This window comes from Pistacia vera, unplaced genomic scaffold (assembly GCF_008641045.1).
Source record: "Pistacia vera cultivar Batoury unplaced genomic scaffold, PisVer_v2 Contig212, whole genome shotgun sequence".
NCBI classification, from domain to species: domain Eukaryota; kingdom Viridiplantae; phylum Streptophyta; class Magnoliopsida; order Sapindales; family Anacardiaceae; genus Pistacia; species Pistacia vera.
The window spans coordinates 2,203,064-2,230,103 of NW_022196016.1; the positions used below are offsets into that span (position 1 = coordinate 2,203,064).

Genomic DNA, 27,040 nt, shown 5'->3' on the forward strand with positions numbered 1-27,040 from the left:
CTTTAATTAGTAGTACTAATCATACACCATTTGCATTAAAATGCCTCGTTACTCTTCAATAAAAAAATTATTTATTGGTAGGATGCCTATTTTCTTTTTTGAAACAGGGTGTCCGAATCAATTTATATATATCTCGACTAATCCTTAGAGCATACTAATGCAGTAACTCATCACTAAGATCTCTCACTTAAAATGCAGATACTCAGATAAAAAATCAAACTTAAAACTATGCGTTTATCCGCACCCCCTAACCCTTCTTAGAGATATAGAACAAAACTTGTATTATATACTATATTTTTTACGGGGTGGTTGATCTCATAATTAGATATAACATTATATCTTAGAAGAAAACATTTCGATGAAATTTTTTGTTAGTCAACAAAAAGACAGCAAAGAAAGAAAGATGTCAACAGACTTTCAGTAAATTACTAAAAATCTATAGAAATACAGTACAGCAACGAAATTTACCAAAAATACAGTACATCCTAAGTCCTCTTAAGTCAGCTGAAGAGACAAAACATTAAAAGTAACAAGGCAGTATCATGAACATTGTGCTAAAATTGATGAGGGCAAACTGTTTACGGATATATATCACCATCTTGACAGCTCATATGCTGGGTAACAATAATTTCATTCATTTATCGCCAACATTAATTATTACAGTTAGATTGGTTTTAATAGGGGTTCTGGCAGAGAGCCAGTACGTAATTGTAATAATGAGAAACAGCTATATCCGTCAATTCTCGCTGGAAAGCCTCAACGTTCTTCGATTGACATTTTCTTTCTTTTTTTTTTACAGAAATATTGTTGTACCTAAATATTATTTTTATCCAGAGAGAAAAACTAAAAATGTTTTAGCTGGCTTCATCTTTAGTCAAAATTATATCAGAACGTCTTAATTAAAATAGACTGTAGGCTTTGATTATTTTGAGATTTTTAGTTTTGCAGTTAAAATTGGTAACTATCACTGAACAATGAGACTTGATAGTCTTCTAAGTTAACTAAAAAAATAAAATATTAAAAACAAAAGGCACAATCAGTGAACCTTACAAATTCATATATATATCTTCATCTTATCTTTCACTTACTTTTAATATTGAATATTTTATATATTAAATATAAAATAATTATTAATCCCATTTATATATTGCCAACATATGCTCATCAAACAATGACGTTTAATTTTCCATGCATTTATGTTTAAGTTAAGGGAGGGAAAACCATGGATATAGAATTTTAGAAAGTATATAATTAATTCAAAGATCTCATTTTATTGTATCTTAATCGGATTATTATATTAGGATCGACGAAAAAAATAGTTCATCTCTTTATTTTTAATGTAACGTTTATTGTGTGATTTGCTAATCTGGATCTCAACCTTTATTCCCTTAGTTGATGTGTCTCCCTCGGTTTTATTTTATATTTTTACAACAACCATTTAATATTCTTGACTTTAAATTATGGTATTATATAATCAAAATTGATCACAAATTTAAGAATCTATATTATTTTCTCTCAACCATTCATATCATTTCCAAGATCAATGTCAATATCTATGGGTGCGTTTGGTGTAGTATTTTGGATAGGATTTTGGGGGATAGTATTGGGTTGTTGGATAGGGGAGTATTAGGAGGTAAATTTTAAAAATTTATGAAAAAGCCCTTAGGTTTACTAATTTAATTAAAGACCCTAATATATAAAATGATAAAAACACCCCCACCACCTGCAGTGCCAGATTCCTACCACCACCGCCGGAATCTGGCCGAAAAATTTCGTTACGGCACAGACCGGTCGGATCTGTGCCGTAACGCATCATTATGCTCTTTTCCAGCCAGATCCACCACAGATCTGGCCGGAAAAGGCCAGATCTACGGCCTGTTATGGTTGTTGAAGGCCGGAAAGGCCAAAACGACGACCATCTTTGGCTGTCAGCGACGGCCAAAGATGTGGCCATCATTTTCGGTCAACGACAGCCATTTCTTTGGCTATTTATGGTCGGAATTTGGGTCGTTGTAAAGATTCTGCCTATCACCGACGGTGGTTGTCGGAATCTGAAAGTTGGGTTGATGGGGGTGTTTTTTTTAATTTTTAAACTTTTTTTCAGGAGGTATTTAGTGAAATTAATAACCTTATGGGGTCTAAAAGTAATTAAAAAAAATAGGGTAATATTTCTGGAATAATTGGAGAATAGGATTGGGAATATGGATAAAAATAGGGAGCCAAACGCACCTTATATCTCCATTTGTATTATTACTATCATGTAAAATGTACAACACATGTTCCTCTTCACTTTCTCAATATAAAATAGGTGAATTTGTACAGATTTTAGTAAATCGGTTGGGTGGCCCAGTTCTGACCCTAAATTTTTTGGGCATTAGGGCCAAATTAATAAAATTGTATTAATTTGTATCGATATTTTTAAGGATATGTATCGTATTATAGGATATATATTAACGTATCAAAAAATTTAGGATATACTCTCTAATATATATCGTTAACCACCTATATTAAATTATTTCGTATAATATATATTGAGTACCGTAACTTGTAATCACGGAGAAAACTACGCAATAAAATATATTTTTCCCTTATCCTCTAGCCTGCGAAAGAAACTAATTGAAAATTAAACGACCAGTCCATTTAGGAAATCTAGAATTAATAGTGATGAAATATCTGATTGACTGATGCGGAAAAATAGAATTAAAAAAAAATTAAGTAATATATCTAATCTCTGATTGGTTAGTTTCTTGACTTTTCGAATACGTGGGATCCGTTGACTCGTGGAATAACACGCTTCAGAAGAGAGGAAAGCAAACAAGAGTTTTTTGTTTATTGGTGGCGGGGGCCACTCGTGGCAAGGAGAGACGAATGTTGTTGTGTAAGTTAGAGAGGAGGGGGTAAGGGGCCACTGGGCCAATGTATTTTAGCAAAAGTCCAGACCCAGTGGTCGTTGTGTAGATGTAACGTTGAAATCAGTGGCTTGGATTAAACCATCATATTATATATTTTATGGTTTATGAATTGTGGTTATTATACGTGTCTTTTCAAATCATTGACATGTCAACCGGAGTTGGGTAGTATGGTTTCAGTTTGTTTTAAATAATTCTTTTCAGTAGTACTACTCATATACCATTTGCATTAAAATGCCTCGATATCACGTAATACAGTGTTACTCTTCAATTAAAAAATATTTATTGGTAGGATGTCTTTTTTTTATTATTTTTTTTAACCAAGATATTCAGACTAGTTTATGCGTACATCAATTAATCATCGGAGGAGACTAGTGCAACAATCTACCATTAAGGTCTCCCACTTAAATCGTAAATACACAAATAAAGAATCACACTTAAGACTATATGCCTATCCACATCTCTTAACCCCTCTTAGAGATATAGGACAAACATATGTTATATACTATATTTTTAGCGAGATGGTTGGTCTCATAATTAGATGTAACATTATATCTTGGAAGAAAACATTTAATAAAAGATATTAGAAAATTCAATCCCCTATTTTTCTAACCTTATTACTATCTAAATATTAAGTTTCAATTTGGTAAGGTTAATTCAAATATAGCTTATATGTTTTAATACATAATAATAAATCAAGTCAAATTTATAAAATTTCTAGAATGAAAATACTTTTTATTATGCTTAAAAAATCAAGGATGACGTGAGCTTACATCAGCAGGAACCAATAAGAGTTCATAAAGATTTTGCATCGTCTAGGAGCTGCCACATCACCCTAAAACAAAGATGATATGGCTATCATCAACCAGTAGATTCAGATTTTTGTCTATGAGTGAATAGGGACCGCACACCTGTCTAAGCCCTGTATAATTTAAGGATATTTCATAAGTTATCAACCAATAAGACGTAAGAAACGACTTGCATGACACCTACCCACTTGCAGACTTGTAACCATTATCTTGAATTCAACAGTTATAAATAGAGGACTCCCCCTCTCAAATTCAAGATCTCTAATTTTCATAACAATCAATAGCAAAGATAACCTAATAAAAAGAGACTGACTTAGCATTCTCTTTGAATATACAATCATTATGCCTATGTTCGCTGTTCACTATATGCGACCTTTTGTAATGCATTTATATAAAAGAAATAGTGGATATAAGAATCACTTTAAACATCCAAATCACTATCTCACTACCTTATTTATTATTAGGTATTTGCATTCAATGAAATAGGCTCTAAAATAAAGAGTAAAGCAAAGAAGAAGAAAGATTAATTGAGCCTTTTTTTAATTTTTTATTTTTTTTTGGGGGGAAGAAGAAGAAAGTTTTTGTAAATATCAAAGCCCCAAGTCTTCTTAAGTCAGCTGAAGAGACAAAACATTAAAAGCAACAAGGCAGTATCATGTGCCAAAACTTTCTATTAATACATTGAAGTGTTTACAGATACATATATCTCCATCTTGACAGCTCATGCTGGGCAATAATTTCATTCATGTATTGTCACGATTTCAAACATTAATTATTACAGCTAGGTTGGTTTTAACAGTGGTTTTGGCAGAGAGCCAGTCCATAATTGTGATAATGAGAATCAGCTGTATCCGCCAATGCCTTCATCATTTTCTTTACTCTTGGTGGAAAAGCTTCGAACTTCGAAGTTCTTCAATTGACTTTTTCTTCTTTTTTTCCAAAAATATTGTTGTACCTAAATATTATTTTTATCCAAAGAGAAAAACTAAAAATGTTTTAGTTGGTTTCGTCTCTATCCACATTCATTGCTTCCATTTCCATTGCATAACATATTGCTACCAAGCTGCACCCAAATTCAATGCCAACGGAAAATAGTCAAACCTTGCTGCTGAAAAGTTCCAGCTCACAGTCAAACTTTGCTGCTAAGTTCTGAGAAAGTAAATAGTAAAGATCCTACGATCAGCATCTCTTCTTGGTGTGTTTGTTCTTATAAAAATAAACGGTTGAGATAAACAATCACATGGGTTGCCGATTGTAACCATAAAAGGAGTTTGATTGATGAATAAAAAAAAAATTCCTCAAAACTTTAGCTGCGTTCTTGCTTTCTCTGTGTTCTTGGAAGTTAATTTCATTGTTCTTAGGATTATCTTGTTACAGACCCTCGACCGCAAAAAATTATCATTTAATTGGCTAATGGCTACTTGTAGGGGACAATTTCCTCATTCGAATCAAATTAATAGCGACTTTATAAGGATACTTATGTAACTTCCGCTTCACTTTTTTAATATAAAAGCGTCCATTAATAGCCATATGTAAGGACAAGATAGACGTTTACATTTTAATTTATAAGGGTATTTTGGTCCATAAATTTCTAATTTCAATTACTATAGTTTTTATGTTTTGGGGGTTACCAAGTTTTGTGGGTTACAGGGGTATTTGCTATTAAACCAAAGAAGCGCTAGTAGAAAAAAAGCATGATTAAAAAAACTCAAATTTAATTTAAAAAAAAAGAGGAGATCAAATAACTTTACCCACTCTAGGTTTGGCAGAACTCCCATGGGTACCCTTGATTTAAAAAACCATCAACATCCCACCTATTCTCCAATTTTAAACATTAAACTTAACGGTCAAAGGGATTTATGTCTTTATGTTCAATATATATAACCTTTAAAAAGTTTAACCTAATCTATCAAATTAAGAAAAAAAAATTGTTTAAAAATGGCCAAATTGACTATCACGACATTAGCATGGCCAAATCATGGGCATGTTGCTTGCTCAAGGCTAGGTTGTGGCCTTCAGAACAGACGACGAGGCTCGCCATGGCAGACCTCGCTATCCTCAAGACCAAATCATAGCCATTGTAGTGTTGCATACAGTTCAAGTGCAACAAAACGAGAGTGTACTCGTTGGATTGAGGGAGAAGTGAAGCTTCTTTTAGTGAACCCCTCGCCACCGTTTGATCGGATGCAACATCTAGAGCTGTAGTTGTTTTAGTTTTTAATTTAATTAACATGAGAGAGAAAGAATTCCAAGTATGCATTGACACCAGTGAAGCAAGCGATGCCGATGCTAAGGTGTAACAGCCACAAATGGGTAGATATCATCCTTAAAATTCGGCTTGGAAGGAGAGAGTGCCCACGTGTACTTATTAAATAACATGAAGTTTTGATTTTGATGTGTTTGAAGATGGTTGATTACGTAAATATTTGATTAGCCGATTTTGATATGTTTAGGGGTGGTTGATGATGTGAAGTTTTGATTTTGTGTAATGTGTTGTTTAAATGTAAGAGGTGAAGAAGAGGGTATTGATGAGAAAAATCCAAATGTACATAGTTATTTATTACATTTATTAATTTGAGGATTAAAGAGTAATTTCAAAGTTGTTCACAAAGAATTCACCTCGACGGAGACTGCTAAAGGGTGGAAAGTTGATAGTTTTTGAAACTCGATATACCAGATGTATTTCGCTAAATCTAGGGTGGGTTTATGTGATTCACCCTAAAAAGAAAATGTATAATGGACTACTTAGTTGGCAGCAAAAGAAACTTGAAAATAAAAATATATTTTTTAATGACTATGAATAGTGAAAACTTGAAAATAAAATATATTTTAAAATTGTAATTCTATCGAGTCAACAAGTAAACAACAATTATGTAGGTGCTCTCATTTAATACAAAACTTTGGGTTTTGCGCTTCACCAAAACGACACCCGATTTGGCGTCTTTGGAGTCGACAAGTAAACAATAAATTATGTAATTTTCTTGGAAAGTTGGGTGTCATCTGTGAACTCAAAACATTAAAGATTTGATTTGATGGTGATGAAACTGGTTCATTGAATGATTATAAGGATTAAAGTATGAATATTAGAGGTTAAATCACCTTGATTGAATACAGTACTAAACTTATAATTAAGATTCTATCAAATCTTCAAGCTCATGTCTGTCATAACATGAGTGTATTTAAGGTTGGTTTAAAACAATTTATTCTAATAAAACTAAGAAAAGCTTACGAGAATATAACTTTTATAAAAGAAAGTGTTAATTTATCAAAAGTATGTTACAATATACAAGAATAAGCCAAGTCAAATATATAAAATAGAATACGATATTTGTGAAATTTCAACCTTTTAAATAAGTTGAAAAATGAAAAGCTTTTGGAAAAATCTCAAAATTCGAGTTTCACTCATAAACCATAAAATAGTTTATTTTAAATCCTATAAGCGTTTTTTGAAATGTTATCGAACAACTTAAAAAAAATTTCAAAAGTGTTTATAACTTTAAATAAACTAACTGCAAGTGGTTGGTTTGACTCTAAAAAATGTTTATTTATTTCTTTGAGTTTNATATACCAGATGTATTTCGCTAAATCTAGGGTGGGTTTATGTGATTCACCCTAAAAAGAAAATGTATAATGGACTACTTAGTTGGCAGCAAAAGAAACTTGAAAATAAAAATATATTTTTTAATGACTATGAATAGTGAAAACTTGAAAATAAAATATATTTTAAAATTGTAATTCTATCGAGTCAACAAGTAAACAACAATTATGTAGGTGCTCTCATTTAATACAAAACTTTGGGTTTTGCGCTTCACCAAAACGACACCCGATTTGGCGTCTTTGGAGTCGACAAGTAAACAATAAATTATGTAATTTTCTTGGAAAGTTGGGTGTCATCTGTGAACTCAAAACATTAAAGATTTGATTTGATGGTGATGAAACTGGTTCATTGAATGATTATAAGGATTAAAGTATGAATATTAGAGGTTAAATCACCTTGATTGAATACAGTACTAAACTTATAATTAAGATTCTATCAAATCTTCAAGCTCATGTCTGTCATAACATGAGTGTATTTAAGGTTGGTTTAAAACAATTTATTCTAATAAAACTAAGAAAAGCTTACGAGAATATAACTTTTATAAAAGAAAGTGTTAATTTATCAAAAGTATGTTACAATATACAAGAATAAGCCAAGTCAAATATATAAAATAGAATACGATATTTGTGAAATTTCAACCTTTTAAATAAGTTGAAAAATGAAAAGCTTTTGGAAAAATCTCAAAATTCGAGTTTCACTCATAAACCATAAAATAGTTTATTTTAAATCCTATAAGCGTTTTTTGAAATGTTATCGAACAACTTAAAAAAAATTTCAAAAGTGTTTATAACTTTAAATAAACTAACTGCAAGTGGTTGGTTTGACTCTAAAAAATGTTTATTTATTTCTTTGAGTTTATAGGTTCAAACATTGGGATCACTCACCATAATACATTATAACTTATCTGTTCTTTTAAACTTGTAGAATGTTTAATAGACCCCGAGAATTTGTTGAGACATGCACAAACTGGCCGCCTGAACACACTGATTACCAAAAATAAAAAAACTTTAAATAGATAGTTTTAGTAATTAGATAAGCCAACCGAATAAACTTTGTATGTTAGAAGGAACATAAAAATATTATATCATTATATTACATTAATATAATTAAGAAACATTTAAACAATGCTTTTAAAGTAATTAAAAGATATTTTTTGGAAGAAAAAAAAATATAATTAATGAAGATTTGTTCTTTTTTTAGGGTTAATATATTTAATTATTTTAAAACATTGATAATAAATGACATAAGCAATTCAAAAGATAACCCAACATAAAAGGAGACACTCTCAAGTGCACCCACTTTAAAACACTTTTGCATTGACTATAGGAACTTTATTTGAAGATTATAAGAAGATTTTCTTGGTGGGATTTTTTTAGATAGAGAAAGTGTTTATGTCATATATTCCTAAGTGATCATTTAATTCGAAATACACCCACAATATACTCTTATTAGACAGATTTTCATACTCAAAATATAATTTTCTTGGTGGGAATCTTGATTAAATTCAAAGTTGTTAAAGTATTAAATGTGATTTACGTCACTGATTTAAGTATGATTTATATTTCTTGACATCATATTCATTTACATCAAAGAAGTATGTGATCATCAAACGCACTACAACACTCTACTAAACTCATATAATGTCAATTATTATAACAACATATTTATAACATATAAAACATAATAAGATATAAAAAAAGTTATATATTATTTGTGTTAAAGTATATCTATAATTTATGTTAAAGTACATTTGAACCTTATGTTAAAGCACATTTAAATTTTATTTTAAAATATATTTAAAATTTATATAAATATATATTTAAAATTCTGTTAAATTATACCTTTTAAAATTATGTTAAGAAAATACATATATATATTGATAATAATATATAATTTCTGTAAAAGAAATATTTTTACAGGAATTTTAAAATCATTAAATTTAATTAAACTAAGTTTAGTATTATTAAATATCAAATATTTTGAATGTATTAAATTTGATATTATTAGATATAAAATAATTTTACAGAAATTTTCAATATATTAAATAAATTAAATTTTCCATATTTTATTTCTGTTACACTAATTAATGTTAGGTTGTTATATAGTTACATGATAATTATCTTTAGCTGAGTGGTTAATTGGTTTAGTGTTTTTTTATTTATTTTTTATAGATAAAAAGAAATAGAAAAACTGTAGCAGGGGGATACTGTAATTACCCATAGATAATAAATAAAAGTATCTTTAGGGATGCTTTCAAGGGGTTTATTGTTAATTAATTATTCTACAGGTGTAATGTGAATTACCCATAAACATAGAGTTTCTCGCTGGAAAGAGAGGCTTACCCAAAAAAACTTCTAAAAAAAACTGCATTCACACGCTTGGTCAAATTTGTCGCCCATTTCTTCTCGTGTGGGTTGACGAATTTGATCGCTCCACGTATCCTCTTCTGTACTTTCAGGGAAGACTCATTTGTCCCTCGTTGCTGCCTTAATGATGTTTCTCATCTGAATAGAGACCAAAGGTAAGGGCTCCATGCAGAATATGGAGACACCAAGTTGAACAGAGAAAGATAAACCGCGATCATTATTGCCTAGCTACCCATTAAAATAAATTTTTACAAAAATAGACATATATTTTTATTTTTTATTTTGTTGAGGGGTAATTTTAATAGTAAGTATGGACAAAAGGGTGTTGGTGGTCTTTTTGTATTTCTGAAAAATTAACAAAAATAATAAAAATACAACAAAATGTATTATTAATAAAGAATTATCCATTATCGATTTGGGCCTAATTATGGACCGTTGCACCTCTTTTCTTAAATTTTGACCACTTTTTTTGAGTAACAGTAAGCCAACTCACAACCTGCATACAAGAGAATGAATACGGCTCCTCTGAAAATACATAATATTGTTTTATAAATTAGTTAAACCAACTTGTTGGTGTATGCAGTAAATTTAAAGTGAAAGTAATAAGTTGTGACATCTCAGAAGTATCTAAGTAGCCTAAGGAGAGCACTTACTTCAAAGAGGGAGGCAGCATTTCCACATATGAAATCCATGGCTCCTTCAATGTAACAGTTGCTGTAATAGTGGGTTCCAGTATCATCCACGAGAGTATCTTGGTAAGACGTAATCTTGCAGCAGTAGAATCCAACTCTATCTGCTGAGACTCTTAGTGCAACAACTCTGCCAACTGATCCAAATGTGTTCTGTAAATATTAACCAAGATGCAATTTTATCTTCTGTGTTTAGGGAGGTTTTGATCATTATTCCACTGAGATTGCTTCTGTGTTAAGGGAGGTTTTGAACAAGGAAATATACATTGGTTAAAGGCATTTGACCGGAGAACCGGAGAAAAAGTCTACTATTTGGTTGTCTAAAATTCTCTGGACTTGGTTTATTCCTTTATCAATCTCTTCTTCAACCTAATAAGCAATGACACAGCAGGTAGACAAGAGTTAGGTGAAGAAGAATACTGTATATAGCTGTAGCTCACCATTTGCCCTTAAAACGCAGCGTTTCATTCTAAAACACAACACAGCCATTTAGAATATTTCTGAGGGCACCTAAGTAATTTAAGAGACAAACGTCTATCTTCTTCCTATAAATAAAGGCGAAAGCTCACTCAAACCCTAACCGGCAGCCTGTAAGTATTAGGTGAAATGAATCTGCTTTTCCTCAAAATCTGTTGGTAGAGAAGAGAAGGTGCGGTGATGAAGGAGTAAATAATCTCGTTAATATGAGATTAACGTGAAGATAGTCTATCTATCCATTCTAAATTGTACAGAGCACATTCTCTTCCTCTTCCAAAACTTCTTTCATTCATTATTTTTAACATTAAAACTCAAATGAAATATCAATTTTTTTATCGAATTGATGGTAGAACGTATAGTTTGATGATGCAGCATTCCTTTTTTTTTTTTTTTTTTTTAAATAAAAAAAATCTCATGATGGTCAGATTTGTCTTGAATCTTCAGGGCACCAAGCATGAAGAAAAATTCATAAAGGCTCCTATTGAATAGGGGTGGGCTGTTGAGGCCCCTATATCAGGCTGCCACGTCTAGTGGCCTTTGCAGCAGCAGTAGCGGATTTGAGAATGAAAAGGGTGAAAGAAAATTGTGAGGGAAGGGGGAGAATAAGAGGAAGAAGAACAAAGCAAAAGAAAAATGGAAAGAAAGGGAAAAAAGGCGTAGAGAAAAAGAAGGATTAAAGGGTTAAGTTTTTCTCTAAAGACTATCGCTTTAGCCCCCTTCGTCCGATTAACCCAGCCTTGTGAACCAAATAGAGGAAACAGCATGAACAAAATATAACAGTAAAATAAATGAAACAGTAAATAAAGAAAATAACACTCGTGATTTACCCTGATTCACCCAATATGGACTATGTCCAGCAGAGTCAATATTATTACAATATGTCTCACCTCTCTTGCTTACAAAGAATGAATTGTCCTATGATTTGCTATCACTCTCCATAACAAAAGAAACATATGTTTATATATTAGGTTTAAGAGACTAAACCTAGTTTTACAAGGATTCATATTCCTAAGCTCAACTCAATAAGAAATTAGTAACTTAAAAGGAATCCTATAGCGGTTATACAGCGGGACCTTCGAATGCGTCTCCGTTATCCAATAATACTGAGGTAGTCGATAACTCCAACACTAGGGCTCACAAATTCAGATTAATGTAGTTTCATTTTCTAGATGAACAAACACAAAATCAATCAAAAGNTATGATTTGCTATCACTCTCCATAACAAAAGAAACATATGTTTATATATTAGGTTTAAGAGACTAAACCTAGTTTTACAAGGATTCATATTCCTAAGCTCAACTCAATAAGAAATTAGTAACTTAAAAGGAATCCTATAGCGGTTATACAGCGGGACCTTCGAATGCGTCTCCGTTATCCAATAATACTGAGGTAGTCGATAACTCCAACACTAGGGCTCACAAATTCAGATTAATGTAGTTTCATTTTCTAGATGAACAAACACAAAATCAATCAAAAGTTAAAACTTTTAATGACAAAATATATCAGCTTTCGAATTTATCCCATATGAATCTCAACTATTTTCAATCTTGTTCTTGGATAATAAAAGCGTTAATTTTGATATACCGACCTCATATTCTCTTCTCTCTCTCTTTTTTTTTTTTTTTAATCCATATTTCTCACATCAAATTTTGTCATACGTCAATTTATCAATGGTTTGTGACACCAACACAGAATGTATCATAGATTTTCTTGTACCAGAACAGAGATGAACGAAAGCTAAAGTTCAAAACTTAAATATAAAAATCAGTAAAACCAGCAAAATCCTTAACAAATCAATCCACCGACATACACACAATAAAATATTAATTTCAATTACATATCACGCGCCACCACAACTACAAGGGGATTTCGCAATCGCTTCAAATAAAGTCATTTACTTCAGCATAGCCTTGCCGCCTCCGTAAACTGCGTCTGAACCACAGTACTGCTCCTATTAGTCCCCATCTATTGATGTTGCTCTCTGTGCTTTCACCTCCTATAGGAGGGGGCTGAAGGGCGGATGAAATTAACTCTCTTCCTTCTTCCAAACGTTTGAATTGGGCTGCATCCGGGATCATCCCACGTTTGGATCCGTAGAAGATGTATATAACGGAAAAATAGAAAAGCATATTGACAAAACTAAAAATGGTTAGCCGGTGGTAGTACACGTCCAGCCGACTTTTGTTCAAGGTGTCACGAAACAAGATTTTGATTACTTGAATAAAAAGCATGCTAAGGAAATTTCCAAGTCCAATAACAAACTCATTAATTTCAGATACGTACTCCTTCCATGGATTCTGGAACTGATCAATGGCAAATTCATCGAGTCCAGTTGCAACAATCCCTTTCATGAGACCTAACAGAAAGAAATGAGGAAAAAGCCATAATATACTCATGTGTCCATGATCTGGAATTATTGTCGCCCTGCGACGCTCAACTTGCCATCCAACAGAAGAGCAAAGTATAGATGAAACAATTCCACCCCAAATTCCAGCTTGTATAGCCGTTTTCTTCTTAGATTTCGGTATCCATTTTGAGTGTATTAATGACTTTAACATATTGGAGCCCATTCCTCGTGAAAGACTTTTAAGTATACATAGAAAGACTGAAAACTGTAAGGAATCCAAGTTGTTTCCCTGCTCAAAAAAAAAAGGTCTCACCTGTTGATAATACCAAACCAACCACAAGAACGGTAGTCCACATGGGAATCATACTGAAAAAGCGCTTTACTAACTGGACTTGTGACGCACTACAAATCCTACCAAAGTTCTTCTGTTCTTCTTGACTTTGAGTGGAGGACTCTATAATGGCAACTTTGTCAAAGCCTCTGTGATTCAGGGAATTATTATTTAATACTAAATAATATTATAAATGAAAAAGAAAAAAAGTAAAACAGAGGAGAGATGAGGGTTTAGGGTTAATGTCTCCATGGTTTCCATTTAGGTTCTATATATAACTAGTTCTTTCTTTCGTGTCAATGTTACAAATACATATACACTGCACATGTGGTAAAATTAAAAGAAAAGAAAATAGAGATATACATTCCTAAGCCAATTGATTTTCGACGACAATGGAAATTTATCTTCATCATTATCGATGGGATGATCGAAAGAAGTAGAATATCCAAAACTCTTAGTTACGAAGGCCTTGATGACACGGAAAATTACACTAAAACTGCTGCCAACACCAGCTAATTCTCTACGACGGTAGAGATAAATACCGCAGCAAAACAAGAAGCAAGCTCTTCCCATCAACGATGTTGCTATCAATAAAACATTTTCCATTCAAGAAATACTATCAATACTAATGCAACTACTTCAGGAGAAAACATGATAACAAGCAAACCCGCCCTAATCAAAACCCTTTTCCACACACTCTTTAGACTCTCAACATGCTTTTTTTTCCAGTTTAACTGCTGCAGAAGAAAGCTTGATAACAAGGCCCCACACCCAACTCCACACCCTTTTCCACACACTCTTTCGAGTCCTTACTCGACTCTCATCATAGTTTGTTTCCGATTCGTCAACTTTTAATTGATGAGAAAGAAATGGTTCTAATAGTGCTCCATTCCAGCTTTACCCACTGCTAATAATAATATTCCAATCATCACAGATGGGTAAGAGTGCTTATCTGTTGATTTATATAAGAGACCCAATCCCTGCAACAAGACATTGGCTTTGTTAGTCCATGCATATTACGTTGGACATGCCAGACATTTCCAATATATTATTATTTACGACATGTTTCTATAAGGTTAAATACATTTTGGTTCACTAGATTTAGTCTAAGCAATATTATATTACTTGTAACATAATTATATAGGTATAATAGAATTTAAAAGTAACACTTACTTTATTAGTTGCCGTGACTCCATTTTGGCCTTGAGTACTGCCGGGAAATTAGAATTTAGGATTTGGAATTTTGGGGTTTTTTTGTTAGTTTTTGAAATTTGTTAGTTTTATTAAATATTTTGAAAAGTTTTCAGTTTATAAGTATAAATTCGATGAATTTGTGGGTAATATTTAAGTTGTTAAACTTATATTGAAGGGTAAAAAGTCATTTCTGAATTTAATAAAAATAATATTACACTTATAAAAACTTTATACAAAATCATTCATACAAGCTGGATGATTAAGTTAATGTGAATTTATTAAGTTAACTTTTATATTAATTCATCCAATTATAATCTGACAGTCACTTTGTAGAAAAGACTTTATATAGAGTCTTTATAATTGTAATATTATTCATTTAATAATTTTTTTTTTTTTAGATATAACAAACATAGGGATTAGGTGTAAGCTTCTTTATACCAACGGTGGTTTTTAATTTTGTCAAACATATGGAGCTTAACTATGATAACGCTTAGACAATATGAAGATGAAATACAAAAATGCAATATCATAAAGGATTAGAGGGGAAATTAAGCCATATTTTCGTAGTTAACAAAACGCTAAATTGACAAACTTACCAAAGTGAAGGAAATACAGAGTCAAGGTCCTTGAACAGGCCCAAGGAAGCTAGCAAAACAAAACAAGAGGAAAGGCACGGATTTACAATCCAAAAGGAGCCACCTAACAAGCCTCAAAGAGGTCTATACAAAATGACCAGCAAAACAAAATGCTGGACTTGCTCAATCTGTACAAAGAAAACAGCCACCAAAAAGCCAAAACCTAACATCACACCACAACTGCAAGAATCCAATCCACCAAAATGCATAAGCATAAAGTCCAGAAAAAAAAAAAAAAAAAGGACTCATGATGGAGGCATCCATAACCTGAACCGAAAAAACTATGTAAACGCAAAGAAACCAAGAGACTACTGTGCAAAAAGGAACTCTTCAGCTGAGAAAAAGGCAACCCCACCAACAAAAAAACCAGACCAGCCAACAAGCAGAGCAAAGCAGCAGCGCCAAAAAGTCCAGACAGGCAACCAACCGAACTGAACAAACCACCAAACCAACAAAGGCAAAGGACCAAGCACCCAACCAAAAGAGGAAGTCCAAACCAGATCAGAAGAAAACCCAGAATCTGCAAAAACCAACAAGTAGAGCAGTCTCCTGGACAATTCCTCCAACAAGATTGCACAAATATAAGCCAATGAAACCCCAATCCTCCATGAGCATAAAAAAAAAAACACCCAACAAAAACCAAATAAGCACCTTCTTGGTACAGCCAAAAACCCAAAAAGGAGGAAACAAAAGGCTATCAAACACATCAAGTCAAGGGGATCGAGACTTGATACAACTCACCGGTAACTCCCATTCAACTGCCAATACACTTTCTACTACAAATATAATTAAGCTTTAGTGTATCAACAAGGCGTTGGATAAATCCAATGGTGTGAAGCTCAGTTGTTAGGATCCCACATCGGGATATCACACCTACCAAGTGTGGTACTTAAGCCTAGGATCCCACAACAGAATGCTAAACGAACTTACCAAAGTGAAGATTTGAAAGGAAGACGGTAGCTATATGATGGAGGCGGGACTTTGAAATGTAAACCACAGCAGTTCCCAGACACTTTGAGAGTCAATCCTGAATCCTGAATGTTCTCTAGTACCGCAGCTTTCCTGATATCATATTCACTTTTATTGGTGAAGTATGTGATCATAAGACGCACTACAGCCAAGTCTACCAATGTACAGCCGAACAGCACGACGGAAAACTAAAATAACTATTAGAACCTTACGTAGTGGGTGTCTAATCAATAATCTGCCAATACAAACGAGAGTTTTAGTGTATCAACGGTAAAAGGTTCGTGACAAGGCGTTGTATAAAGCTTTATAAGACAAATTTTGCATCAGTCCAGTCAAAAGTTAAAAACATCTTGACACATATTAATTTAGTGGTTTGAAGAAAATCCAGTCTGAACAGAACTCTTCAATCCCTCCATTAATCTCTCTTTCTTTTTGTGTAACAAATTTGCAATACGCTCTCTCTCGATAAACAAAATAAAGGAGACTAGAGTTAACAGTATCAATCCACTCGTTAAGAGAAACTACAAGAAGCATTGGAATACGAGCTTCAGTCTTGTAAAATCCATTGAGTACTCTATCTGATCTCAATATTAGCCTTCTAAAACATAACAAACAAAAGTAAATAAAAGCAAGAAATTTCGTAAAATAGTTTGCTTTCAAATTGAACAATGGAACCGGTGAAGGAAGATTGAAGAAGTGTACAGCTGGAGAGCGAGATGAAGTTACCACCTTTAAAACAACAGGTGCCAGTAGCAGAGCTCGAGAGAGGAGGAGAAGCAGAGGCCCTACTAACCGAAGATCAAGGAGCCTAGCTTTGGTGATTCTACCACCGTGCTTTTTGGGGGGAGGGCATCAACTTTTGCAAGCACAGGAAGTAGCACTTCTAGTGGCACAACGTCAGTAGCAACTGGTGTTGGGTTGGGCTTACCTCATTCTCTCCCATATGAAGGTGAGTAGACCAACAAATTAGGCCCAGAACAACTCCATCTTATCTTCATCTTCTTCATTGTCCAGCAGCCAAAAACGTGAGAGAGTGAGTGTTCCCCTCCAGTGGCTGTCCTTTCTAGCCAGCCATCATCCAGAGAGTGAGACAAAAACAAAGAGAAACGGAGAAGAAATATGAGATTTGAGTCTGTGAACAGTGTCTCATCAAATCGTGATCTGGAGTTCGTTTGCCGTCGGATCGTTCTGATTTTTGGATATGTTGTTCATGAGACACAACTCTACATTCTGAACGGTGGAGATTGTAACTAAGCATTGCAAGGCAGTCAATTGTGGGTAAACCCGAAACTGCAGTTTTTATGTCTTTTGGGATTATTCTCTCCATAACTTAACCCCTGCATAATTTCCACAAGTATTAACACAAAATTTTGTTAGGATTTTGGATAAGACCATCAAATTACGAAGCAGCAGGATACTTTCTTTTTCCATAAGGTATAAAATGCATTTAACTGAAAACTCAACTTCTTTGTGTTTTGGGCAGACACACTTCTGTTGTTCAAGCACTATTGGAAGAGCTGCCTGGAAATTTCTGACCAACCTGCCATGTAGAGATATCAAACCACTTAAATGTTTAAGCAGTCCAAACAAATCTTAAAACAATTTAAATATCACCAATACACAAGTGTTAACGGGAATAAGAAAATCCAGATAAAAGTAATTGTTCACTGAATACTTACCATTTTCCTGTGAAGATGTTGTATAGTTGTGTTAAGGTCACCCTCCCAGCAATTTTTCCAGCCATAACTAATATGCTCTCTTCTGTCTAAGTTTGGTGTGCTTAAGACTCCTCCAGAGAATGTGTTCATATTGGGGCATTTAACCACATTTAAGACTTCCAAAAATGGGAATTTGAATGTGTAACTCCCAGAGCAAAAACTTGTGAGACTTTTTAAATTTTCAAGTCTCAATGACGTCAATTTGTCGAAAACAATTTCATAATTTTCTGTATCTCCCTCATTTGATACTACTTCTGTCATCATTCCACAACCGATTATTCCCATTTCTTCGAGTCGCACAAGACTTTTGGCTGTTGAAGATGATACCAAGTTTATCAATCCATCGCACTCCCATACTTCTAGTCTTTTTAGACTTTCATAGGTTGCTGAAGATGGCAGTAGATTAATCAAAGTGTGGCAATCATTGACAAATAGCATTTCAAGATTTTGAATAATTGAGTCCAGATGACAGTCTTCTTTCCAACTGTCCTTCAAATTAAAAAGTCCCCATAGCTCCAATTGTTTTATCTGTGTGAGCATCCCAGCACATTTCTCATCTTCTCCACATGAAAAAATCTCTTTGTATGGACAGACTTTTAATATCAGTTTTTGGAGACTGTTAAACCCCTCAAGGACTTCAATTGGAAAGTGTGCTGAATCATCCTTAATGATCTCAAGAACTTTCACTTTGGAAAACTGATGTTTCGGAAATTGATCTTGCCATATAGACGCGATGTCCTCTCCACTTAGTGTGATCCTTTCCAAATTGGAGTTAACCTGAAGATCAATCGTATAAATCATACCAAAATTAATATTCTCCTTAACATTTCACACGGTATGTAATAATATATATATATATATTATATATATATATATATATATATATCTTTTTTAAATCAGAAGCAAGCAGAAAAAAAAAAAAAATTTGAATGTAGACAAACTAGGTCTCATGCAAATAACAATTGGACTATGTAACTTTAATTTATGTCTAGTAAGCACGGAGCAAAGCCAATTGCAAGGCAATTAAGGAAATTGCCCATAGGTCTCCCTGAATTAGGAAGGAAAAATTTAAAACAATACAATGATTTATTATTTTCATATATATTTTATTATTATTATCTTCAATAAGTTTTTAAACTTCTATGTTTTCATATTTATGAATTTGAAGTTACTCAGACATCTTGAGCTAAAAAAAAGAGAAAAAAAAAAAAAATAAGATGATATACACAAATGATTTCAGATGATGTAACCATACTATTATTATCATGGATACCAATAATAGCATAAACATTTCAACCTAATATTATCTAGATTATACAGTTCTAAGCTTTTTTGTCCACTCAAAAGTGATTAAAATTCCACATCCACTCATTTATGCTCACCATTCGCCTTAAACACAGCGTTTCATTCTAAAAGACAGCACAGCCATTTGAAAATTGTTGAGGGCACCTAAGTAATTTAGAGGCAAAAAACCTCTTCTTCCTATAAATAAAGGCGAAAGCTCACTCAAATCTCTAACCGGCAGCTTATTAGGTGAAATGAATGAATCCTTTTCCTCAAAATCTGTTGGTAGAGAAGAGAAGGTGCGGTGAGAAGGAGTAATTAATCTCGTGAATCATGAGATCTTCGCCGATGAGCGATGGCGACGTCAAAAGCAATCGGTCAAGGCCCTCCTTTCCGGTGATTAGGGCCGTCAATCGGTAGGTTCACTCGCTTGTTGCGGGTTTCGAAAAAGGCGAATCCATGGCAGCTGAAGATGGATAGTTACTGCGCACCGGTATGGTGAGGTTGTGGTTGTTGCCTGTTGGCAACAAGGGGCAGCTTCATGGGCTGGAAAATGGGATTGGTGTGAATAGGGCCCAAAGTTTTTCTACTGGGCTAGACATTGTTAATGAAAATATGTGTTGCTGAATTCTGGCCCAAATGGACAAGGCAACTTGGAGACAATGGGTCTGTTAGTGAAGTAGGGTTAAACTGGGCCTTGAAACTAAAGTGGTAAGAATTAGTGTGGCTATGTTGATAAATTTTGGTTGTGGCGGCTGTGAATTTTGTGATCTGGTTGGGGTTTTGGGTTGTGTGATCTGGTGCTGGGTGAGATTATCCGGGATGGATGTGATCTCTTTGCTGGATTTGTGGTTTGACAGCTCCTCCACAAAGCTGATTCGGAAAACTATGCAGCAATGCATTAGAAGAAGCTCTGTGGGACGAGTGGAAGAGTTTTGTAAATGGAATTGGAGGTTAAAAGGAAAATGCCATAGGTCTCCTCTGAGTTAAGACAAGACAAATTTAATGGTAATACAATGAATATTTATTATTTTCAATATATATTTTATTATTTATCATCTTCAATAAGTTTTTAAACTTTTATATTTTCAATATTTATGAATTTTATTTACGTTTAAATTTTTAAATATAATTTTTTTTTATTAATAAACTTTAATTATATTGTCAACTATTCAAGTTTGAAGGGGAATAAGAAAATCAAAGAAAAAATACTTGTTAAAAGAATGCATACCTCTTCTTTGTACATATGTTGTATAGTTGTATTAAGGTCACCTTCCCAACACCATTCGTCTTTATCCTGCTCATTTTGTTGAACTTTCAGTAAACTTGGTGTGTTTAAGATTCCTCCAGAGAAAGACTTCATCTTGGGACAATGCTGGATAATTAATTCTTTCAAAGATGGGAAGTTCAATGTGTATTTCCCCGGGTAGAAGCATGTGAGACTGTCTAAATATATTAGTGACAACTTCTTCAATTTGCTGAAAACAATTTCATCTTCTACTACCACATCTTTCTCATTTGATACTATTTCTATCATCATTTGGCAACATTCTATTTTCATTTCTCTCAACTGTACCAAATGTTTTGCTACTGATGGCGTGACTATGTTTATCGATACGTGGCAGCAAATTACTTTCAAAACTGTTAAATTTTTGAAAGACGTCGAGGATGGTAGCACATTTATCATTCTGTGACAAAAACATACTTCTAGAACTTCAAGATTTTGAAGAACAGCGTCCAGTTTAAAGTCATTCCTCCACAAGTATTTCACATCAGAAAGATCACTCAACTCCAAACTTTTTATCTGTATCAATGTCTCTGTACGTTTCTCATCCTCTCCACATGTGAATATTTCTTTGTACGAACCTTCTCTCAGTACAAGTTTTTCCAGATTATTCAATCTTTGAAGGATGCCAACCGGAATATTTGTAGATCTATCGCCTTTGATCCTAACTGTACATCTACTGAAGAAGTTTTTTGGAAACTGCTGCTGCAATGTTACCATGTCGTCCACTCTGCTTAATGTTAATTCCTCCAAATTGGAGTTAATCTACAAATCAATTTGACAAAATCAAGTTGAAGTTGAAACTCTCTCAAACAATTCAACGCATAAATATCAAGTAATCTTTATATAAATGAGGAAAATAAATGACGGCAGTTACCTTTTGGACCAAGAAGAGGGATTGTTGCTCCCAAATATCAAGTTGACTCTTATTGTTTTCATGGAAGCTCTTAAATTCTGAAGTGAATATTTTTATTTTGTCACAATTACACACTACCAACTTCTTTAATTGTGGCCATTCACAAGTATGAACTCCAGGATAGAATGTTGCGAGTTCTGGTAGGTCTTCAAGTTGTAGGAAGGTTACTCGTGGAAACATAAATGTAGGATTTGCTTCTGCTCCTTTCTCAATAATCTCCTTTAAAACCCTACAATTGCGTATCCGAAGGTGTTCAAGCCGGTCAAAGCTTTTTACCACGGAAGATGAAAATACAAATTTTAGTTTTTCACATCCAACCACAATCAAGCGTGCCAAGTTTTGATAGCAATGAGATATTGTTGCTAGTTGACTATCCCAGATCATTTCAAAATTAACTGAATGAAGTTGTAAGGCCTCCAAATTGGGGACAACAACCTGCACATAAAGAATTTGTCAATAAAATGATACAAAAAACATTCATAAATCTTAAAAATATATACAGCATTAGGTTTATTTATTATATTTTTTTTCTTTATTCATTCTCAAAAAGATTTTCAAAAGATTTTTTAAATAAATGAAAAACAGAATTATGGTTTTGTAAATTAATGTGCTCTTGTAAGACAAAAATTATTATTTTTTCTTATTATTATTAAGATAGGAAAAGGATCGTACCTTATATTCTGAAGTGAATATGTGCAGTCTGTGACAATTACGCACCTCCATCTTCTTTAACATTGGCCATTCTAAAGTGTGTTTACCAGGGTAGAAAGTTGTAAGTTCTGGCAAGTCTTCAAGTTTAGAAAGGCTACTCGGGGAAAGATAAATGTATCAGTTGCTTCTGGTCCCTCTTCTTTGACAACAATCTCCTTTAATCCTTACATACCTTATCTCAAGGTGTTGGAGTTGCTCAAAGCTTTTGATTATCAGAGATGGAATACATATTTTAACTTTTGACAGCCATGACAATCAAGCTTTTCAAATTTTGATAGCACAAGATATTGTCGGAAGTTGGTCGTCCCAGATCTTTTCAGAATTGATTGCTCCAAGTTCTAAGGCCTCCAAACTAGGGAAAATAACCTGCTCAAAGTTTTGATTTTTGTCTTAGTATTTTACCATATGAAACAATAATAATGACATGCCATTAAGTTAAAGCTCTCTTTTGTGTATCAATCGTGGAAATAATTATCCCAATATGCCATCTGATAAAACAACATACTATAAATCTCAAATTGTATCTCCAAAGTTAGTTTTAAACATCTAAACATTGACAACAAAATTACCTTTTTTTTGAAAATTGGTGTGACAGTATCAACTAGCTCATCTCGGAATAAGATTTCATTGGACTGCAAATTAATTGATGACTCCACCTGTCTGGTTTGCAATGTGAAGGTGTATTTGCTGTGAGTGAAGCTTGCAATCCTTGGAAGATTAATCAAAGCCAAGAAGCGTAATTGAAAGAATCAATCTTATCAATCACTTCATTCTTGTTTACTCTGTCTTCTCTTCAACAGCAAAAATCTCCTTCATTTCTCACAGTTTCCACCCTAATTCTTTGAAGTTGTGGAAGGCTTTTGCTGGCATGGAGAATGAGAAGATAATTTCCAATTTAGCACAACTTTGCACTTCTATAACTTTAAGTTGTAGAAAGACTTTGTTGTGGGTTGACCATAACATATCTTTTTCAAGTTAATCAAGTTAAAAGAATCAGAGACTCCAAGAGGGGGAAGGCATCATAGGTATGCACTTTGTTGAGTCAACAATGCACACGATGTTGGATTATATGGACATGGAGATGTTTCAATTGTGAAAAACCCTCCTGTAATCATAAACATCATTCTTGATACCCTCCAATTGTTCTAAGCATAAGAATTCAACATCTTAAAGCACTGAAATTGCTCTGGCCAAATTTTCGTGTCAGAACTGAATCAGTTTCAGCATTCTTACTGTGGCCTGATCATCATCCAAAAAGCTCTTAATATGCATGCCCCTCACACCATCACAGTTATGTACCACCCACCAATTCAGATGACCCATCTCATTGATTTTTGTACCTTCCAGCTTTTGGACAACAAGTCGTTTGGCAAATCTTGTCATCAGAATGTCATTTCTAAGCTGTCAGTTGAGACAAATGTTTAAACTCCTAAGTCCTTCAACCGTCCACAGAATAGAGCATCCATCATATACAATTCTTCCAATCGCAATAAGCATGATATAACATTTGGTGCAATAACTTCTAGATTCCGACAATTACTTAAATCTAACAACCTAGTTGAGTCAATTTACCATTCTCCTGTCAATTTCTTAATCTTACAATGTTGCAAGCTAAGAATTTACATTGTCTCAACTTCCAATAATTGTTATATCTTGAAAATTGCCATAATTCAAACATAATGTTTGAAGATTTATTAGAAGACTAAGAGACGGCAAGGACAACTCATGTTGTGTAAACTTAGAACTTTGAGGTTACCCATCCCTACAAAAAATTCTCAGGGATTTCGAAAGAAGAATCCTTCATCCCCATACTGAAAAATTCAAGTTTTGGACAATCCAAACCTTCAGGCCAAAGCTCACTAATCACACTAGTATCAGCTAACGAGATTTTTGAGCACTTTTCAATTCATTTTATTTCTCCATTCCCTCTCCGTGTTATTTTGCTCAGTAAATAATGTTGATTCTATGCGCAATTGTAATGGCAACCGCACGAACAACGTCATGCATAGAAAAATGTTCATTGGTTCGCCCATCAAGTAACAAACAGGAGTCCTTGAGTTCACAGACAAGACTTTCTAGTCTATTTCGTGCTTGTTCCATTGTACGAATAACTCCTTCAAGAATACCTAAGCTCATAATGTATTTGAGCAAGTTTGAAATGGTAGTATATTTACCATTAGACTACAAACTAAAAAGTTCTCTTGAGTTCTCACCTTTTAGATAATTGTAACTCAATGCTATCTTGAGTAGTCCTTTTCCAGTAACCCTAAACTCTGTCGGGGAAGGATCTTCAGTTGTCGCAAAGCATCTTCCCATTGAGATCGATGTCTTTGTTCCTTAGCGCTCTTGCTACTGTAGTAATGACGATTGGCAAACGTTACATTCCTTACATACGTCGTTCGGCAGATAATTCAGCTTAATAATTGTTTGATCAACAATACCTGCCGGGGGAGTTAGATTGCGCTGGTCAAAGGGGCAAAATTACTTTTGAATAATTGTTATATTTATTATCAAATTGATACTGCATATGTTATAAATGTTTCAAAATTACTTTGAATTTGCTACGCTAACTTTGATAGTACATATGTGCTAGATAATAAATAATTGTTTATTCAATTATCAAATAGATATATAAAAAAGTATAAAGGGAATTTGGCACATTATTTACTTATTTTCATGTAAAACCGTAAATCCAAATTAATCAAACTTTTTCTAAGATCTGGAGGGGCCAAGACTATGATGTAAGTGTTAAAATTGTGAAAAATAATAAATATGTAAGAAAATGTGAAAATTCTGTAACTTTGATTACCTGCCATCTTTTTAAACAGGCTCCAAGCTTCTCTTCAGTTAAAAAACCCACTGGGAAATTCTTTACAGAATCCTACTCTGTAAAACATTAAGATCTCTTGCTGTCAGCAATACTTTACATCCCCCACGATCATTTCCACAAGGAATTGCGAGAGCCTCCAAATTAATTCTTCCCAGATGTTATCTAAAATACAAGGATTTTTATCGCTCAATCTTGCATACAACTTGCTTGCTCTTTTGCCTCCGTCTCAAATTTCAGACTTAACAGATTTGCTAGTTCATCTTGAATTTTTAGTGTCGGTTTGTCAGATACTCTACGAAAATCACCTCACCAAGAGCTGTTTTTTCCTGGCTTGCTGACAACTTCTTTGACCAGCGTGGTTTTACCAATGCCACCCATTCCATAAACCCCAATAAGCCCGCCTCAGCATCTTCTACAGCGTTCAACACACCATTCAAAGTTGAGAGTCTGGATTTAAATTCTCGTAATCTTTGTTCGTAAGCCTAAGCCGAATGTCTTCACGGTGATAGGAAGGGAAACTCACTGAATGTTTCTTTTTCCTGCAGGAATAGTTACAGCCACCACTTTTTTCGTGCTTTCCTGTTTTTGTAACAGGTGATCAAGTTGAAACATCGGCAGTTTGTTTTCTTTTGAATCAACTTCTCTGCTTCATCAATCATGGAATCCACATTCCTCTGCCAGTCTTTAACCTGCTGTTTGATCTTTCCACGTTCTTTTCAGCCGCAACAACCTGAAGATTCACCTCATCTCTTGCATCCTTCAGCTTTCCAATTTCTTTTTCGAGATTTGCAAAGTTGCTTTTGTAGTTGTACAAGTACATAAATTGACGTCCTATAGGAGCAGCTAAACACTTTCCAACTTCTAAAACAGCATTCCCTGCCGTTTCTTCCATCCTAACCCCTTATAGAAAAAATAGATCTGAACCAAAAAAAAAAAAAAAAAATAAAAAATAAATAAAACAAAACAGAGAAAACACGGGACACAGGGACAAAAACCACAATAACAGAAAAATAGTGACAAGGAAAATATACCAGCGAAATTTAGATGCAAAAAGTGGATAGAATCAGATTACAAGTTAAAATATGAAGTGATATGGATATTGCTTACTGAAAGAGAAGCAGGGGATCCAGAAGAAGGGGAAGGAGTGAAAAATCTAGTGATCAACAATCACCAGTAAAGTATGTTCAAGCAAATACAAGGAAAGATCTGGTTTTTGAACTTTGTTTGGGGCGACTTAGTAGAAGAAAATGCAAAAGAAAGCATACTCAGAGATGTCTATAACAGAGGGTTGAAGTGATACAGGAAATTTGTGAATTGTGAATTTGTGATCTCATGTGCTCACTAGTAACATTAACATGTGTGTTAAATGGTTCAAAACCAAAGATAATTTTATTAAAATTATTTTGAAAGACTCAAAATGTTTTGTTAGTCAACAAAAAGACAACAAAGAAAGCGACATTCCAATGAACTTTCTGCATTATTCAGCAGATACCATTAAATCACTAAACCTATAAAAGTACAGTAAAGCAAAGAAATTCACCAAAAAATATCAAATATTAATTGAACTGTTTCTTGCTTTTCTTTGGTAAATATCAAAAGTAAAAGTCTTCTTAAGCCAGCTGAAAAAACAAGATGTTGAAAGTAACAAGGCACTAATCATGAACATTGAGCCAAAAGTAGAAGGTGTAAATTCCACAATCAATAAAGTAAAAATGGACTTTGCCGAACTTTATAATAAAGTAATAATACATTGAAGTGATAGTCTTTATCTTTCATCATCAATAATTGAAGAGAGCACACTGTTTAAGATTCCCTAACAGTATACATCACATCTTCACTGTATGGTAGAAGCAAATTGATGCATGCGACCAAAGTTAAAGTGATGACCACAAAATTAATTTAGGGCATTTTTGTCTTATTATTTTTGCCCATACTCCCAATCTTATTCTCTAAATAATGTTTGGTATATTAT

At 33.6% G+C, this 27,040-nt stretch overlaps 3 protein-coding genes and 1 non-coding gene across 5 annotated transcripts in view; 1 reads left to right on the forward strand and 3 right to left on the reverse strand.

Annotated features, from left to right (window-relative positions):
* LOC116129550 (probable disease resistance protein At4g27220) overlaps positions 1-26,145 on the reverse strand; it is a 35,416-nt gene extending 9,271 nt beyond the window's left edge. Inside the window, exon 1 of the mRNA XM_031415267.1 lies at positions 26,100-26,145. The gene's annotated coding sequence lies outside the window, so the exon portion shown is untranslated. The remainder of the gene's footprint in view (positions 1-26,099) is intronic.
* LOC116129657 lies at positions 11,022-11,105 on the forward strand. Its single transcript, XR_004127937.1, has one exon. It is a non-coding gene; the product is annotated as a small nucleolar RNA U30 (small nucleolar RNA).
* LOC116129616 (protein NRT1/ PTR FAMILY 5.5-like) lies at positions 12,629-13,564 on the reverse strand. The gene has a single exon (XM_031415340.1). The coding sequence runs from the start codon at positions 13,416-13,418 to the stop codon at positions 12,729-12,731; it is 690 nt and encodes a 229-aa protein (XP_031271200.1). The 5' UTR covers positions 13,419-13,564; the 3' UTR covers positions 12,629-12,728.
* LOC116129613 lies at positions 16,836-22,383 on the reverse strand. 2 transcript variants are annotated; one of them, XM_031415338.1, is made up of 6 exons: positions 22,200-22,383; positions 21,489-21,962; positions 20,558-21,376; positions 18,004-18,819; positions 17,815-17,864; positions 16,836-17,663 (listed from the first exon to the last, which is right to left on the reverse strand). In XM_031415338.1, the coding sequence occupies exons 1-5, from the start codon at positions 22,260-22,262 to the stop codon at positions 17,823-17,825; spliced, it is 2,214 nt and encodes a 737-aa protein (XP_031271198.1). In that variant the 5' UTR covers positions 22,263-22,383; the 3' UTR covers positions 16,836-17,663; positions 17,815-17,822. The 2 variants fall into 2 exon arrangements, with proteins under 2 accessions (XP_031271198.1, XP_031271197.1); XM_031415337.1 differs by having other exon boundaries at positions 16,836-17,661; positions 17,788-17,864.
* Positions 26,146-27,040: the final 895 nt, after the last annotated feature.